The 19,432-nt window shown below is 39.5% G+C and overlaps 1 protein-coding gene across 2 annotated transcripts; it reads left to right on the plus strand.

Annotated features, from left to right (window-relative positions):
• The first annotated feature begins 3,579 nt into the window (after positions 1 to 3,579).
• Positions 3,580 to 9,235, plus strand: mocs1 (molybdenum cofactor synthesis 1). 2 transcript variants are annotated; one of them, XM_079573825.1, is made up of 11 exons: positions 3,580 to 3,877; positions 4,064 to 4,172; positions 5,301 to 5,468; positions 6,149 to 6,313; positions 6,638 to 6,699; positions 6,847 to 6,958; positions 7,191 to 7,303; positions 7,382 to 7,492; positions 7,557 to 7,677; positions 7,764 to 7,826; positions 8,070 to 8,201. In XM_079573825.1, the coding sequence occupies exons 1-10, from the start codon at positions 3,662 to 3,664 to the stop codon at positions 7,817 to 7,819; spliced, it is 1,233 nt and encodes a 410-aa protein (XP_079429951.1). In that variant the 5' UTR covers positions 3,580 to 3,661; the 3' UTR covers positions 7,820 to 7,826; positions 8,070 to 8,201. The 2 variants fall into 2 exon arrangements, with proteins under 2 accessions (XP_079429951.1, XP_079429950.1); XM_079573824.1 differs by lacking the exon at positions 7,764 to 7,826 and having other exon boundaries at positions 8,070 to 9,235.
• Positions 9,236 to 19,432: the final 10,197 nt, after the last annotated feature.

Genomic DNA, 19,432 nt, shown 5'->3' on the forward strand with positions numbered 1-19,432 from the left:
AATTCAGGAAAAGAACTCATTAATGATAATTATTAAATTCTTTGTTGTGAAGAAAGCAACCACGCCAAGGACCAAGCTTTGTATGAACTTACAACTAAAAATGATCTCATGGTTAGTTCAGCATTCATCAACATTCAAGACTTTTTTATTCATTTATTTAAAAATATTTTTACACATTTTTAGATAATTTTAAACATGAATATAGGCTTACAGCTGCGTACTCATCCAACATAATAATAATAATTAATAATAATACAGTATTGGATTTATATAGCGCTTTTCTGGACACTCAAAGACGCTTTACATTGCATTATTCCTTCACTCCATACTCAGTGGTAGAAAACTACTGTTGTAGCTACAGCTGCCCTGGGGAAGACTGACAGAAGCGTGGCTGCCAAGTTGCACCATCAGCTCTTCTGACCACCACCACACATTCACTCTTACACTACATTCTCACAGGTATTTGCTAATATGTGTTACAAGTTATCAAAGCTGCAACACTTCAGTTTAAGGATCACATTCATAATGAAGTCATGAAGACAAATCATGAGATTATATTTAGTTTATACAAAGTTTGGTCCTTGCCGCCGTTTATTTCTTCATGATTAATGAATCATTATCAATAATGAGTTCATTGCCTGATTTAACTGTGTTAATTCATGAGCATCTCATCATGAAGCATCATGAACTCACACAAATTCATAGTGAATTAATTCAGGAAGTCATGATGAATTCATGTACCCTTATTATAAAGCATTACCAAATTGGATTGAAAAACACACACACACAAGTCCCGCACTCCTCATTTTCCCTTTCCTTTCTGCTGAGCTAATTCCGCGGTTCTGTCTCGCTGGTACTAAGTGAGGTTTGGAGGATGCCCACCATCCATTACTGAATCAGAGTGTGACAGTGCCATGCATTCACATCAGCATGACAGATGACTAATTACTTTATAGATGGCACCACCTGCTCATCTCACTCTGGTTACAAATGTAGCAGTACAACGGGCTTCTGTGTCTGTGCGAGTGAGGGTCGTTCAAACTAAAGAAACCATTTATTTACCATGCCCCTCTTGTCAGTGGGCAATTTGCATTTTCAGTTCAAGTGTCAATTTACAGAACTCTTGCATTTTTTAAATTTATTTTATTAATTATAAAAGAAGTGTTTCCCAACCAGGGGTACGGCGACCCCCAGGGGTACTTGAGGACTTAACAGGGGGTACTTGGAACTATTTCAGCACTATTAGAACATTATTTGTGAAAAGAAAAGGTATTGAAATATTTTGCAGTAAAATATATGGTTTTAGCTTTATTTTGAATACACAACATTGTCTTTTTAGCTATAAATAGTACTTTTAAGTGACCCCTTTCAAAATAAACTGCAGGACCCTTGAGGTTGGGGGTGTGTGGAGCACTACTGAAGGGTTGACTAAGGTTGTAAATCTTGATCAACAAGTATGCTAAATAAGGTGATAGGTTTCAAACAAAAACCTTTTTTTCCCAGAGGAAATTGTGAGTTTCTAGTTCAAGTTTAATGGTTTTGTATAGCCCAATATCACAACAGAAGTCGCCTCACAGGGCTGCACCAAACATTAAGGCAATAAAACAGAGCAATAAATATGACAATTAAAAGTTCAGGTGAATCCAGGCAAATATAATGTCCAATAGGAGGAAGCGACGAGCAGCATGGGTGTCCCCCGTCCTTAGACTCTCCAGCACGGCAAGGAAAAACTTAAAAACCCGGCAGGAGAAAAGAGAAACCTTGGGGAAGACCACAGAAGGAGAGATCCACTCCCATGGACGGACAGGCTATAGAGACCCAGGGCCGAAGGATCCCTCAGCAGACGGGCCAAGCTCACAGACCGTCCAGTCCAAATTGTAGTTTTGAATCAGTAATAAGTATTGCATTAGTGTGAATAAATCCCGTGTTAAATTACTTAAATCCACAAAGCTGAGCTTCAAAAGGGAGTCACACCCACGCCAAGGCAAGGAGAGAATAGACCTGAGCCGAGTACCTTTGAATCTGCAGTAGGCTAATGAAAGCAGCCTATACATCAGGACGAGAAAACTACAACTATTCAGAATGTTCAAAAGAAGAAGCCTATTGTCTACATACTGTATAAGAGCATGTAATTATATGGTAGCCTATGGTAACAATCAAAAATCAGCTGGACTAAAACTGGTGGTCTGGCATTCAAAAAGATTTCAGAGGTAAACATTATATTGTACAATTTTGATTTCTGCTCTCATAGGGTAATGGTTTCGGCCTAAGTTATAAGCACCTTCTAGTTTTTGCAGTGGTGGGTCTATAAAAAGGAAAAAGCAGATTAATGAAATGTTCCTGGTATGTGTAAAGTGCTGGGGTAATTTTAGTCTGAGGTGAACATGTGCAGTTTCGCAGTAGATCTGGCAGTGATGTGCACTTGCTTCTATAATCAGCTGTTAACACAATCTGTTCGACAGGAGGTGTTTCAGGTGCAAATAATACATAAATGATAATAACATAGCTAACAGGTTCATAAGGCCACTTTTTATAAGCGGTTTATAAGTGGTTTATAAGCGGTTTATAAGCGGTTTATAAGCGGTTTATAAACTCTTAAACTCGCTATGGTCGACACGTTTATTACTTTTGTTCATAGTGTAATTCCCAAAAAAAAGTAGAAGCAATGGTTCTCAATTTTTCTTCATGAAGTAACCGTTCATAGGCTTATCGGTAGCACAAGGACAATGCTAAATCTGGAATAAATCAGATCTAGGTAACACATATTTACACTAGCTTGATACATAGTACCTGCCAAATTTAGTTCAATGTAATGTGCTGTGTAACAGCATGTAATAACTTGTATCTATGTGTTACACACGTGATGGAATAATATGTATTTGTAGTATGTACATAGTGTAGGACATTGGAGCCCAACTCTAACTCTAACCTTAAGCCCAAACCCTAAGGCTCTGAATACAAAACGTACGTCTAAAGCACTAATACACATTATTCCATTGTATAATATATAGGTTTACATTGTACTACATTTAGTTGGGTACAATGTATCAAGATGGTGTAAAATAAAGTGTAACCCAGATCTAAAACGGGAATGGCAGGACAAGGTGTAATCTCTCTCAAAAAAAAAATTCTGGCAGTGGAATACAATTAGTTTAGTTATTTAGCATATTGTTGCATCAAACAACTGTGCTCTATTTATTAAGACTTTTTTTTTTCTTTTTTTAGATTGTGAACTAGCTGGCTGTTTACATTACAGTATTGCTCCCTCGAAGGTGGGATTTTACAAATGTGTTAAGGTATGGTTGAGTGTGTGTGGACCATAACTACAATTTAAACATATACTTACATAAAGGGCCCAAGTAGTTGGCCTCCATCCGAGACCGTCCAGTCGTACACGTGCCACAGTTTGAGAACCAAGGCTGCAGATAGCTGCTTATGCACAAGCAATAGGCAGACTCTACTACCATCTAATGGCCATAGTGTGAAACGAGAAGAATCTAACTACTACTACATTACCCAAAATGCCTCAGCATCTCTGCCCCTTGACGTGATTGGCTATGCGGGTGTTGCGCCTCCCTCTCGAGCAGGGGTTGAAGTTGAGTCAGATCGATCACGTTGAGCCCTTCGTAAACACTCTGCGGGGCTGTCAAATCTTTCAACAATGGCCACGGCTCACGCTGGTTTGTTCTGCCGTTTCCTGGAGAGACACAGACGAGTGCCACATTTCAGGAAAGTCTTGGCACGGGGCGCAAACGCAGACACACAGCGGCATCCGAGCGTGATTGCGCAAAAGCAGAATGAACTTGAATCCGTGGACTCGACTTCAGCTTCTGCCAACCTCGACTTGGCTTGTTCTGTCAAAACAGCATCGAAACGGGTAATGCATGATCACCGAGCCTCAGAGCCAAAACACATTATTAGATGGCAGTGGAATAGTTTATGCACGTGTGTAGTTGTTACATAATTGTTCAATCAGTAACAACTTATGCGCAGTTGACAACTCTTAGCACGAGGCACATTTGCCAGAGTTCAAGTCACGACCTCTTGTCCATTGTATTTGCAGGAAAGGTTAAAGGGCAACATCAAACCCTTTTCTGACTTCTTGACGGACAACTTCGGCCGGAGGCACTCGTATCTGCGCATATCCTTAACAGAGAAATGTAATCTCCGCTGTAAGTATGCTTTCGTCATCTGTTTTATCGTATTCAGAGGGGACAGATCAGACAAAGTGCTGAAAGTGTGTGAACTGAAGTGCCCAACACTGAATACTTGATTATGATGCCTGATTTATACCTGAATACTTCCACAGTTATTAATTACAAAAAGCTACTATTACTATACTTCAACACAGTTTACAACAGTAAAGGCACAATTATAATCCATATATATATAACTAATAATGTCATTGCATTTTTGATTGATTTGATATTTACATTGTTTACATTATTTACATTACATAGTCACAGAACAGAAAAACTCAAAGGGAGTAGGCCGAAGCAAGAAAGCTTATAGGTGCCTACCCCGAATTCAAGATAAGTTTTACTTTCCAGCTGCAGTCCCCAATAAGGGTGATAATAATAGTGTTACAACACATTATTATTTATGGTTGTTATTGTTATTATTATTGTTTTCATGTTTCTTTCCCATTCACGAAATACCATAACCAGTCATTACTTATAAATCCCTGTCACCATTCTATTGATTTACATCATTCTTTAAGTATTGCATTTCTTTATATTTTTATAATATACATATATATGTGCATACATACATAAACATATATACACACAATATACATACATCACTGGTGCATATTATTTTACTATTTTCACTATCACCTTAGCAACAATGATGATAGCATTCTCCAAAATATCATGTTTCTTCTTGCTGTCATTCCCATTGCCACATTGCCATTGCAGTGATTTATCTATTGCATTGCATCGTTGAAATGTGTTGTAATATAGTGATTGCTCCTTAGGCAACAGTTGACGAGTGACTGTGAATGGCTCAGGTCATGGGTCCCTTGATAATGTGCTTTGAGAGCTCCATAGAGGGAAAGGCACATAAAATAGAGATTTACAGTCATTAGGTAAGGGAAAGAGTGAAGTGCCCATTTAACTAACTTGGCCTCTGCTCATGGTTCACCTTCTAAGGCCTTACTGGGTTATGCTTCATTTACTCATTTGTTCCAGACCTACCAGATTACCCACTTCTACCCACTCCTTTGATTTAAAGTCAGGAATGTCTTAAGTATAATGAGCATTTTCTTATACTTTATGAATGAGTTTCTGCTGTTACAGGCCAGTATTGTATGCCAGAGGAGGGAGTGAAGCTGACGCCGAGGGCCCAGCTGCTGTCCACTGCAGAGATCCTGACTATCGCACGCCTCTTTGTGCACGAGGGAGTCAATAAGATCCGCCTCACCGGAGGCGAACCCCTCATCCGGCCTGACGTGGTGGATATCATCGGTGAGAAACAAGAATGTCATGTGTCACATCATAAGGTTTAGGCTATTGTGAGAAGTTACCATTGTTTTAGGGCTGGGTAATGTTAATTTCTTACGATACCAGTACTTTAACAATAGTTGGTTCACAATACTGATACCTGAATGATACTGTATTTAAAATATTTTTCATATAGACCCATAAAACAGTAATAATGTTATTTTATTCCATAAAGGACTATTTTATTTTAAATTTTGATCATATATTTGTGCTGAAACCACCAAGTAACTTTCTTTAGCGCTGTTCCTGGACCCAACAGACACCAGAACTTGGTATCTAAATAAAAATACTTTTTTGATACCGGTACCATACTGGTATCGTTTACAGTACCCAGCAAAATGTTATACGCCTCAAGAATGGCCCAAGTAAAGTTTACAATCCTTTGAATTACAATTATGCATGTGCCTGGCACGGAAATTAGACTATAATGCCCCATTTTCTTAACTGATATAGTTGTTAGCAATTAGCAGTGATTGTATTTGTGTTACCAAAGTCTCAGCGTTAAATAGGACAATTAAGTGCGACGAAACAGAGGCATTATACTGTGTCACTTGAGGAGTACCTTGTGACACGTCATGTGGCCCACCACAGACTGATAAGACTGCAAAGAAACTCATAGTTTTTCTCTCTTAATCTTTCAATAGCGGAACTAAGGAAGCTGAACGAGCTCAAAACCATCGCTGTCACGACCAATGGCATGAACCTCGCCAGGTCCCTGCCCCGCCTGAAGGAGGCTGGTTTAAGCCACATTAACATCAGCCTGGATACACTGGTGCCCGCCAAGTTTGAGTTCATTGTGAGACGGAAAGGTAATGTGCCCTTTGCCCTTGATTTAATAAATGGCTCTGATTGGATTGACATCAAACTTGTGAGGAGTTATCTGAATGGAAATGAAAATACTGTAGTTCATTAAATTAGATCTTTTTAAGAGTGCGACACATGGCAGAGCTCTGGAGGGTTGGCATGTGGTAAGAAAACACATATGAACCTACAGAGATAGTGCTGACAAGAACAAAAAAAAGAAACCTTGGCATTTCTCAATCTACAGCCACAAAATATTACCACACTTGAATTGTTTGCCTTATCCTTATTTCAATTCATGTGCACATTATTTTATCCAACGTTTTTCCTAGGTTTTCACAAGGTCATGGAAGGAATTGATAAGGCAATTGAATTGGGATATAACCCAGTGAAGGTATGATGATATTAACCACTCCACATTTGTGTGAATGAAATGAAGCACTGCAATCTGTTTGAATGAAAGCCACACTTGCCATGATCTGTGTGAAATAACAAATGAAATATGATAAATTACACTCGGTGCATGTGCTGCCCCCTGCAGGTCAACTGTGTGGTAATGCGAGGACTTAATGAGGATGAGATCTTGGATTTTGTGGCATTGACGGAAAAGAAGCCTCTTGAAGTGCGCTTTATTGAGTACATGCCTTTTGATGGTAAGTAGAACTTATCACAGTAATGCTGCTAACAATGTATAATCACAATGGCTACACACTAAAAGCATTTAGAAACAGTAACAAGTTCATTAGTTTCCGCTGGTGTCCTGTCCATTCCAAACAGAACCCTGAACATTCCCCTTCAACAATGTAGAATTTAACAACCATACCTATAAACTGTATTGATTAATTTAAAAAATGTACTGATTAATGTATTCTACACCTGCTACAGGAAACAAGTGGAATTTTAAGAAGATGGTGAGTTATCAGGAGATGTTGGACGGCATTCGCCAGCATTGGCCAAACATAGAAAGGCTTCAGCCTGGGCTCAGTGAAACTTCCAAGGTTTGAGTTTTGGCATAGTGATTTGTTTGGTTTGCCTTGTGATGATATGTTTTTTAAGAATACTTTTATTCATATCAGACATACCAAGTTCCTGGTTTTGAAGGACAGGTGGGCTTCATCACTTCCATGTCAGAGCATTTCTGTGGTTCTTGCAACCGCTTACGAATAACAGCGGACGGCAACCTTAAGGTAAATCTCCTCTGCAAGGCAAAACCGGAAATATATAACTGTTTTAATGTTTTACTCTGACCAGGTGTGCTTGTTTGGCAACTCTGAGGTGTCGCTTCGGGACGCCATACGCTCTGGTGCATCAGATGAAGAGTTGCTACAAATAATCGGAGTGGCGGTAGGCAGGAAGAAGAAGCAACATGCAGGTAAGATAGTGCTCATCATCGTATAAATCCCAAAGTTCTTCAGGCAGCACTGAAGAGAACATCTTTCACCTGTAATTCTATTTTAGGGATGTTCAATATCTCCCAAATGAAAAACAGGCCCATGATCTTCATTGGTGGGTGATATAAGTGTACGTACACATTTACGAGTCTCTACTTAACCGTACAGTTCCGTGCCAACAAATTAAGCTTAGTGTGAAAAATGCTGCTCACCTGAGCCACTATAAAAATAACATAATTGGTAATAGCTTAAGTATTATTTTGTTTATTGACACACCTTTTAATAGTTAACAGCCTTTTTCCCCCAAATATCTCTCCATTGTACAGAACCAATGTTTACAACAATTTAGATTTGTTTGTGCTCTTTCCTGTAGGCACTATATCCCGATGGCCTGTCCTCAAACTCCAGACCAGTCCAATGGCTTCCTTGCACCAGCTCAATGAAAAAGTGTCCCACTCTCCAACCACCCACCCAAGGACATTTAGCTTTCAGCGTGTCATTCCTGGGGAGGGTATTTTGTGCCTTACCGACGCTTTAACGAGGTCCACGAATGTCTTTTCCACCAAAACAAGTGGACACCTCCGATCACAGTTCAGCAGAAGCCTACTTCAATCTGGGCTTGTTTCTTGCACATTACCACTTTATGCCACCAAACTACCCCAGAATAATAGACTTTGCCATCACAGCTCCAACACAGACCAGACTGCAGCTGTGCTAACCCACACAGATGCCCAAGGCCATGCTTCCATGGTGGATGTTAGCGAGAAAACCCCTTCATGCAGAACCGCCTCAGCTCAAGCCACCGTCCTGCTTGGGCCTACGGCGTTTTTACTCTTACGGGAAAACCAGCTGGTCAAAGGTGACGCCTTGGCCGTCGCACAAATAGCAGGGATTTTAGGTTCAAAGCAGACTTCAAACTTGATACCACTGTGCCATCCTCTTCCACTCGATCACGTTTCAGTTAGTTTTGATCTGGATGAGGAGGAGAAAGCTGCCATTGTCACTGCTACATGCCGCACCACGGGCAGGACAGGTGTGGAGATGGAGGCTTTGACGGCAGTGTCCGTGGCCGCGCTTACCGTCTACGACATGTGCAAAGCAGTCAGCCATAACATTATCATCACGGACATCAAACTGATCAGCAAAACCGGCGGAAAGAGGAACTTCCACCGCATTCACAACACAAACCAAACTAACAGCACCCAGTGACAGTGACAGAACAGTAACTTAAGAAGCAAAATATGAGGTGTCCAGTTGTGGTTTTTGCTCCAAAGATTAGACTGGATATTTTGACTGTGAATTGACCTCGGTGACCTATGCCTTACAGTACAACTCAATTCTGATTTGAATTGGATTCATTTGAAATGTCCCAACATGTAGCTACATTTTTGAACTGGAAGTAAAAGTAATTTGTGTGTGGCTTAAACGAGTCTGTGTGATCTAGGGCTGCAACTAATGATTATTTTGGAAATTGATTAATCTACCGATTATCTTTACAATTAATCGCTTGGCTGTGAATGGTGTATGAAAATAGTATTTTTTAATTTTTGTAATCACATGAAGCTAAAGTGGCGCCGCTTGAGGACGCGTTGATGGAGTAAACTTAAAGTGAAGATTATATGAGACACAGACAGATATTTATTACATTTTCAATGTACAAAATACTACATACTCTAACTTGATAAAACTAAGTAGGTTTCCATAACAAATAAAAAATGTTCATGCCATTTTTGCTCTATTTGAGTCTGTTTACTAGCAAATGATTTATCGATTCTATTAATCGATAAGTGGCCGATTAATTGATTAATTGTTTCAGCCTGAGTGTGATCATTGTGGAAGTGCAGGAACAACTGTACAGATAACATCCCCAGTTACTAAATTCTGTAATGAATCTGTCATATTTTCTGATGAATTTTTGCTGTGTTAGTGCTGAAACACTATTTTATGTTGATTACTGAAAGATACAAAGTCTGCCTTGTTTTCCATAACCATTCTGTCAGTCTGTACCTGGAAACCCCACAGGATCTTGGCCCTGTCAATCTCTACCACCTTTGGAGGCGTTTCACACTTTGACCTTGGGGTTTCCAGCCAATACTCTGCACTGAAGTTCCTGTACACTTTGCCAGCCACTTGGCTACAGTGCCCCATGTATGCGTTCCCTGACAGCATCTTTTTCCAGTTTTAGTGTCACATTACAAAACAAACAAGGACAAAGCAGGTGTGGTCAGGTGTGGTGTTTAAGTGCGGTGTGTCAGTGAAGTGCTTGTCAAAAATGTTGACCCACATTTTGACTCTGATATATAATATTCAGTTCCCCTAAAGGCCCTGTACCTGATCTTTTTTTTTTTTTTTTACATTTTTATTACAAACAATGAAAGGGGAAACCACAAAATTAATATGTTAGTCATGGTCCAAACTCATTCTTAACTTTTCTAACATCACAATTTTTCATAGGGATGAGTTCATAGGCACATTTCATTACTTGCAGAGTCACCTTTCAGTGTCACTGTCACAGAAATGCTAGTCAACTAGTCTGAGAGCCCTCTTCAATAAATGAAGATCTGCCTTTTTCTACAAAGAGTTACCGGCCTCTGCCTATTTTTTACCACAGGAACTTCACAATTTGGAAGCTTCATTCATTTTTGCCTGTTTGCTCTGCAGGAGGATACTGTACTGAGCTGTCACCATGGTTTCTATGAGCATCACTTAAATTTTCTACACCTTGGTTTCATTCACACGCTGCTTGGCACGGCTACACACAGAGATTTTGGTGAGTAAACGTTGGCTAAGTGTATATATCGGTGTAGGTAAGTTTGTAGGCCGAAGTAAAGCATCACTTTCGACAAATGGCAGTGTTGTACATCTTAAATGGCCTAAATGTGTGTTCTGCTTTTAGGAATTGACAGTATTTTTCCACATTTCTTGAGCACTTTAAGCATTTGATCTCTGATTCGTGTTGTAATATTCTTGAAAATCATCTTGAGGGCCAGAGGTTATATGATGGAGGGCCGGTTTTGGCCCCCGGGCCTGACGTTGCTCCCCTCGTATACAGTGGGGCAAAAAAATATTTGGCCAAAATCCAATAGGAAGTCTATGGGCAAAAGTGATCTTATGGATATTTGTAGTAGGAGCTGAATATTTAGCATAGCGTTAGCTCATCTTACCACCAGAGAGCGATAGAACCTAACTTATCTTTGCTAAAGTTAGTAATAGTAAGTTCACTAGCTTTTATGTTGCCCTCTCCTGCTTTTGAGTGTAAAACCATTCTTTGTCTCATTTTGGTTGGCAAATCATCTATTTGGAATTTTATTTGTCCATTCATTCGAGCTTCCATTTTAATCTGTATTTAAACAGGCACAGTTCCAAACAACTGATATCCAACCAAAGTCACATGACTGAGAATGGTCAGTGAATGACAGCACTTCAAAGGAATAACTTTAGTGCATATGATGGTTTGAATGCTTTTGAAATGCCATTCATCCATGAAATGCATATGATTTATTCGGAAGGATAACATCAGTTGCATAATTATCATTTTATTTCAGTGAAGCAGCAATTTTAATGAAGAAATTTGTATTTGAATTTTTAAGCTCCTGATAGGAAGTGACACAGATAAAGGTCGGCACACGGTCGGCACAGCAACAGTTTAAAATTGTTTGCCTTCATTTATGTCACTTCCTATCGTTGTCAGGGAAGTGAAACTATAATCATCACAAAAAATGGCCAACCTAAGAAAGCTGGGTACAATCTTTAGCAAAATCCTAGCAAAAAATGTGTCATACGCACTTTGAACCTTGCTCTGCAGCCACATGGTTTGATGTCAGAGTGATTATAGGCCTCTCCTGTCCTCTTAAGTTGATATTTCTTCACATTCTTCATCAGAAGTTGCTCTCACTCAGTTGCTTGCTTTTGATTTGTTTGAGAATATGAAAGACAAAGTATGGATGTTTCTTTATGAGCCCTATTAGTCTGCAAACCTCCCGTACATCCAAGTTATATATACCACCCATTTGCTGGAAAATTGTGAGGCGCCTGGCCAGAACCAACCACCTAAACATACTGTGCATTTGCTTTCCTAGGTCATGGACGTCAAAGTAGAGTTAAAGCCATCAGAAGAACCTTTGGAAGAGCCACAGCAGGACAGTGAAATACAGCTGCTCAAAGTGAATCACACACCCACACACACACCCCGGTCCACCGCCTGTATATTAATGTCTTATATTTTAGGAATTACCTGAGACGGTCGGGGCTCCCTCTCCGGACGTTGAGGAGGGAGATCCTAAAAAACATGCCATAATTGAAAAACTATGGATGTTACTAAAACAGGGTGACTGTAGTTCAATCTGTCACAATACTTTAATTCTATGAGTTGGCTAAATATGTTTCTTTTCTCCCTAGATGCTCCATTGAAAAAGGAAAAGAAGCTTGACAGTATTGCTTTTGAAAATGAGAGGACAAGCATTGAGGTTAGTGTATAGGCCTGCAGTGTTTTAAAAAATAATAGCCTTGACTAATTGCACTTTTTTTTCCCTCTTAGATATCGAAAGCAGGTTCCAAACATAAGATAAAAGCAACAAATATGATAAAAGACACCCTTGAGAGTGAACTGGCTTTGCTTTACAAATATCTTGAGGTCGACCAGGAGCGCCACAAGCAGAACCTCAATAAGAACAAAGAAAGAGCTGACAGTGCTTTAAGAGGGTGAGGCAAATTGTTCCTATTATTTAAAAAAAAAACAAAAAAGACGTGTTGAAAAGATTGTTTCAACACATTTTGAAATTCTTTGATAGGATTCATCTGGCAAGAAACTCAGAGCTGGAGTTGGATGCACAGATTGAGGTCTTGACTGAAGAGAGAAAGAGCTTTGAGAGGTGAGATTGATTATACGTGACGTGACATAGAGTTTTCTAGCTACTCATTTTTCTCTCTTGCAATAGGTTTTGAATTATGAGTCATTATGTTATTTGAACTTATGAGATCTATGTCATGCTTCACAGAGAGATCGAGAGGATTGAGGGCGATCTTTGTCATTACGCCCACTGCAAAAACATTGTGTTTAAAATGGCCCAGATGACAAAGGATCCAGAAATTGGAACCAAGTTTGTGCATGTCCACACACACACACACACACACGCACACGCACACGCACACGCACTCACACACAAACACAATCTTGTACTTCTATCTTAGTGAGGACACTCATAGACATAATGTATTACCCAGACCCTAACCCTAAGGTTAACCCTAACCTTAATCCTAACCCTAATCCAAACCCAAGTCTAACCCTAACCCTAAAACCACATCTTGACCCGCAAACAGTCCTTTAAATAAGTGAGGACCACCCAAAACGTCCTCACTTTACAAAAATGTCCTCACTCTCTTGGTTAAAAACTCAAACTGGTCCTCACAAGAACACACACACACACACACACTGATGCTCTCTACTATAGGTTATATTAAATTACTATTGCACATTTGGATATTAGCATTTGGATACATCTATAATCTTCAGTACTTAAAAATGTGCATAATCTTGTCATTGCAGCGAGAACCTTTCAGAAAGTGGAGTCACTGGTGAAGTGAGTTTTGTCAATCTATTTTTTGGCCGCACTTTACTTAAAAGCACAGTAATAGGTAGTTTTCATGAGACATTGCTGGGTGTCAAAACACTAGCAAGTGCAAATGTTCCTGCACTGTCTGAAGCACTGTTTTCTTATGTTGAACAAAAGTCTGGGCTTTGTATTAACATGACTTCATCAGAAAGAAGAGACAAGGAAACACAACATGTGAGCTAATGTGTAGATTTACGAGCCCCTCAGAAATAACTTTAAATACACAAGGTCCTTTCACAATGTTTCACTGTGCTGTAAAGTTTTTTTTTTGCACAGAATGACCCTGCGTTTCAGCCGCCCACCCTGGAAGAGTTTCTGAATGTGCTGACCGAGCTGAAGGAACACACTCTGTCCCTAATGCAGAACGCTGCAAAAATGAATCACGGTCTTAAGGAGCTCACTCGGAAGATTCAAAAGTACTCACCCAAAGTGTAAGTAAAGTATTTCATGGGGCAGAATACGAGCGATCGCGATGTCGTCACATCCGTTGGCCGTGGTAGGCATTTTACATTTTCATATTTGATAAACATTTTATTAAAATCCTATAATCTGCAAAAACAATGTCCATAAACAGGGCATTGCTTCTCTTGCGCTGTCACAGATCTATCATTTTATAAAACCGAGTTAGAGGCCTGTATGCATCAGCTGCCTACCAAACATCCGGCGAAAATTGCGGAAGTAAACAATAACAGCGATCGCTCGTATGCTTTTGGGAAATTATTACACCCCTGATCAAAGCCATTGACACACATTCATTTTGTCTAGTGTCTACAAACACCACTGACCGCTGTTTGTAGGGCTGCACAATATAATCCAAATTGCTCACAATATCAGGTGACTCAGTATTCATATATCACAAGAAACCAAAATACATCGCAGTATCTCTGAGGTTTTCCTTCTGGCTGAATTTTACACATTTTCAGCTAATACAGCACAAGTCTTGGGGAAATAATATTGCAACAAAAAAGAAGCTACTAAATGTTGCACTTTTGTTACATCTTGTAGCACTACTTGTACACAATATTAGGCAGACATTTTAGATTGTATTTATTTTATCTGTATTTTTATTTAAAGGAATGACAAAGTCAGTTTGCAGATTCTTGACCTGAGCACCAGGCTCGAGACAGAAAAGGCCAGTGCTGTAAGGCTTAAGAAGAAAGTCTGCCTGCATGAATCTTTAAAAACTGCTGATGAGGTGAATTGAAGTAAATAGCATCATTCTTTTGAACAAATTGATGGCAATATTCTTTAACCCTGCATTCTGTTATGTGTGCAGGGCATAATGTTGAAGGCTCTGGGCGAGAAAGTGTCTAAAAAATATATCCAGTGCGTGGATAAGCGACCGCACCTCCTGAGCACTCTGGAGATGGTGGTTAACATGGAGAGCCGGCTGTGCACATTGCTGGACCAGCTGGAGCGTATCCCAGAGGACTTTGTGGAAGGAGTTTTGAAAATCAAGGAAATTGAGAGAAGCAGCAGGTCAGTTCAGCACCACAGTCCTACACTTAAATGCATTATGCAACATTTTATGCAAAAAAAACAAAACAAAACCTTGATATTTGTGTGTAATTGAACTTTATGTGACCCAATGGCTGGGAGGGTGCTTATGGCACCTTTGCTTTCCATCACAGAGGCCTCTACAGCTCTCCAGGATCAATTGTTTTGTAGGTTTTCTGATGGGTCGGTCAGCAGTGATAACCTACAAGAAACTCATTAACAATAAATCCTGTAGCATCATAAATCACGGTGATCAAAAGTTAAGGCTCCAAGCTAACCACCCACACAACCACTGGGTCAGTGAAAGGTCAAATACGCACAAATAAAAAGTTACATAATGCACTTTTAAAGATTGCAACATGAGGAGAGAGTGAACAAAAAGCCACTCCTAGTTTGCAAAATGAGGAGAGCAAGAACAAACTTTCAAAAGTAAACGATCAAGCGCCTTTGCCCATGTCTTGGACCTGACAGGCCGGTTCACAGGAAAGCTCGTCTCATTGGTCAAAGTGACAGCCTGGGATTCTGATTAGTTACTGAAATCAGCAAAGGGAGGGGCTTAAGAAAAAATATGATTATTTAACAGTACTTATGTTAAAAGTTTTATCTCCATTATTTTTTATTTTACAAAGAACTTCAGACTTTGCTGAGGTTATTCTCGGATGTCTTTCTTCTACATCCTGTCTTGTCTTAGCCCTGCATACGTACATCATATAAAACCTTCTTGTTGAAGTATTTTTGTTTCATAGACAGCGGGAGGAACTACTGCGACATGAAAGGGAGAAACAGAAGGAAAAGCTGAAAAAGTGCATGCAAAGATCCTGCGGAGACTCCAAGAAAAGAGTAAAATTAATCAACAATTTTAACGTCACTTATATACAAATACAGTATCTAATTGCTGGTACCTCACCTCCAGCATCCTTCTACTCATACTCCCTATGCTTCCTCTGTACATCTCAATGGTCTCTATAACATGCACCTCTGAACTGCACTATAATGATAACAAGAAGAACTGATCATTGTAAATATTATGAATTTAATAAAATAATGAAACATATTCTCTTTTTTATAGTTGGGGAGGAAGCTTATGCCCAGATGCCTCCCTATCAGGAGCCACACAAAACAGGAAAAAGAGACTAAAGTTTGTGAGGGAAACGAGGCCTTCCTCTTTCCCGCCGAGGACGACGCATGAATCAAAGATGAAATCAACACAATTCACTTACAAATTGAACAGTGAAAAAAGCTTGTGTCTTAATAAAAGGAAATGTTAAGTTGCTGTCCAACATAGGTCAATATATTAGTTGCATGTAAACATTTTTTTTATACCAATAGGCATACAGTACTTTTGCTTTTATGCTGCCTGGTCTGCATGACAAGGTCAAAATCAAACTCCTTTGTTAACTGTCGTTTATTGAAGAGCTTAAAGGCACACTGCGTAACATTTTGGACTATGAGCAGCTTGACACAGGAAGTGCTATTTTTGGAGTGGGTAATCAAATATTGGATTTGGATGAGGACCTAACCTGTTTGAATCTCATATTATGCTGCCTTTAGTCAACATCTCCATGGAGACGAGCTGGAGACGTACGTACCCACTCCAGGTAAAGTTACAGTCATGTTTAGGAGAGATGAGCCGCTCACAGCAAAGGCACATGGTTGTTTGTACATTTATGAGGTATTTTTCAATGATGAAAATATCTAAATCTCAAAATAAATGAGATTTAGATATTTCAATTGTCTTTATTGGGTAAAATTTTACACAGTGTGGCTTTAAGTGAACATGTCTGTTACAGCACAGAAGAAACAAATGTAGATGGTCACAACTCATATTGCGCTTTTTTAGTGAGTGGATCCTTGTTTTACAGCAAGGACCCACTCACCCATTCATACACCAGTGTACGCAGACACTGGAGGCAAGGAAGTGTCTGCCCAAGGACACAACAACAGTGGCTGTTTCTCAATTGCGAGGATCCGTCCTCCGTTTGGCCACTTCGTTGACGTCCTCGGTGGCGGCTCCTCCAAAACAGAGCGGAGTGTCCTCTGTCCGCCGCCTTTGAGCTCAAATGGAACGGCCTCCGGATCGAGCGGATGCGTCAGGTCACGTGTTAATCTATGCTCATTAAAACAACTGTTTTATGAATAACAGAGGCCAGGAAACTGTTTATGCGGAACAAAACTTTTTTTTAAGTGAGTTCAAACTAATAAAGTTTTGCGAGAAAAGAAAAAAGAAACTATGCTGCAGTGCATCATGGGTAATTTCAGCTCTCCGAGGCAGCGGAGGATCCACTGCTGTATCCTTCGTAAATGAGCCAAACGGAGGAGTCGAGCTGCGAGGGGGCGAGTGGTCCAGGTGAAATGGAACACCACTTGGCGGCGCCGTGATGACGCAAATGACGTCCGAAGTGGTCGAGACGCCGAGGATCCTGGCAATTGGGAAACAGCCACTGTGTTCCTTCAGGAGGCGGGATTTGAACCCCTGACCTTCCAATCATAAGACAACCCGTTTTACCATCTGCGCCACTGTCATATTTGCAAATATAGTCGAAGAAATGTAAAGTAAATGTTTACAGCCTGGATGATATTTTTCCAAGTGGGTAAAATCCATTTATTAACTATGTGTATGTATTAATAATAAACCTCTAGGAAGCAAACATTTTCTTAGCTGAGGTTAACAACAAAATCATGTCCATTATTAGTATTATTTGCGGTAAACCGCGTGCCTTTTGATTAAAAAGAGCCTTTATTAACAGGTTTCAGGGACAAAGTTTATTGTAACCCTACAAAAGACACAGGGTGAGAAAAATACAAAACAAAACTATGCAGAGGTTCTCTTCTCATACAAGTTAATCATCATCATACAAGGACCACAGGTATTATTCATATTCTTTTAATATAACATTTTATTGTAATGATGTGTGTACATACAAAATATAGCAAACTAAATAAGGCAAATAAATAGAGGTATAATTTACAGGTAAATGGAACATTCCTCAGATGTGTTTTTTAATCTTTTGTCAAACATCACAAATGGTGTACAAAATGTTTTTTTTTTCTTTGAACTGTACTGTACATCTTCCGGTGGAGGATACCGTAAAAATACTGACTCCTTACAATTTTACAACCTCAAAAATTAGGTGCAACTTTTCTTTCTCAATTTTTCCTCATGTCACAAGTTGGCCACGTTGCAAGCATGAATTACTTCTTTTTATAAAAATCCAGAACCAAACACGGTGTGCACCAGTTTCGCACATGCACCAGTCAATGCCAAGTGACAGAAACGTCCCCCTCCCTTTAATCAACACACCTCCTTATTGTCCCGCCATCACTTGCCCAATCCCCCCCTTTCTAATCTTCGGTACAACGCTAAGAGCAAATGCGTTGCAAAATTGGAAATGTCCCATAATAAAAAGTGCATTAAACAGCTCCTAATTTCATTCCTCTGTTTTTTCCCCATCATCATACACTCCAAAATATGCCAGTCAATGGCTGTAACACAAATGTGAAATAATACTGACAACGGTATAACTCTTTAGGAAATAGAGCCAGCTATAATAAAATGAAAAATAAACTCGGTCTGGTTAAGAGTTTAAAAAAAAAAAAAGGTTTGTCAGAATCTGGTTTACAAACAAGGATGGAAAGGTGCAGAGGACAAGAAACAAAACAGCCTTGAAATAGAAGTCTGAAATAAATCTGAGACATTTTTTCCATATTGTGTACATATTTTTGGTTTGCCAGACAAAATACAATGCTTTCAAAATTAAAAATGGGGTAAATCGATGGATGGACTTTTAATGCAACACAAGGATGCACGATGGTGGTGATGATGATGATGATGATGACTATGGATGCAAGAGTCGTGTTGCATCACAAGATGGCGCCCAAGACTTTACAACGAACATATGCGTTTAGATTATTGATCAGCTGTGGGGCAGAGGCACTTGAACTTGACAAAAAGAAACAATGACGAGAATCTGAGAAATGTGAGACGAGTTGATTTGGATTACTGAACTTAAAAACCAAGTGCTTTTGATGTTGCATGTGGTGGCAATACTTTTCATCTGCTGATTAACATTGGTCGTACAGTGTTAAGAGCATGTATGGAATGGATTTAAATGTGGCAGTAATTTGGGCAACCTATTCTTGCATCAAAAACAAAGCCATCTCAATATTTTTCCCACAACAGGTTTTTACCATCCTCTATAGAAAACAACGCTTTGTTATAAAGAGCATGTTCTAAATGTTGGATCTGAAAAGACTGCATAACTACTTTTGGACAAGAATGGTGGTAGTCAATGTCTTGCACATTAACACTACTTTGCATCAAGTCTGAAGTGCTACGTTGCTATGATAATGATCTTGGAAATAAATACTGAAACCCACATTAGCACTAGCACTGTAATGCGTTACCCCATTTACCAAAACTGCCTTACTATGTGTTAGCACCAGTAAATCAGACCCATTATAAGGAAGAGCCCCAATAAAAAACATTTTTGACTAGCAAAATATATATATAAATTCCTATATGGCGTTCCTTCATGACCTTAAGTACAGCTAATTATGAGCAGAGAAAATACTTCCCAGAAGCGTGGTTTGGGTAAAAGCCACCAAGGCCCGACTAGGGCTAACAACT

The sequence above is a fragment of the Gobius niger genome, assembly GCF_951799975.1.
Source record: "Gobius niger genome assembly, chromosome: 16".
Classification (NCBI taxonomy): domain Eukaryota; kingdom Metazoa; phylum Chordata; class Actinopteri; order Gobiiformes; family Gobiidae; genus Gobius; species Gobius niger.

Excerpts from the sequence above, each read along its gene's own strand:
- mocs1 (XM_079573824.1), top strand. The coding sequence starts at position 3,662 with ATGGCCACGGCTCACGCTGGTTTGTTCTGCCGTTTCCTGGAGAGACAC. Across the intron at positions 5,469-6,148 it reads TGACGTGGTGGATATCATCG|CGGAACTAAGGAAGCTGAAC; the intron begins GTGAGAAACAAG and ends ATCTTTCAATAG. Across the intron at positions 6,959-7,190 it reads TGAGTACATGCCTTTTGATG|GAAACAAGTGGAATTTTAAG; the intron begins GTAAGTAGAACT and ends CACCTGCTACAG.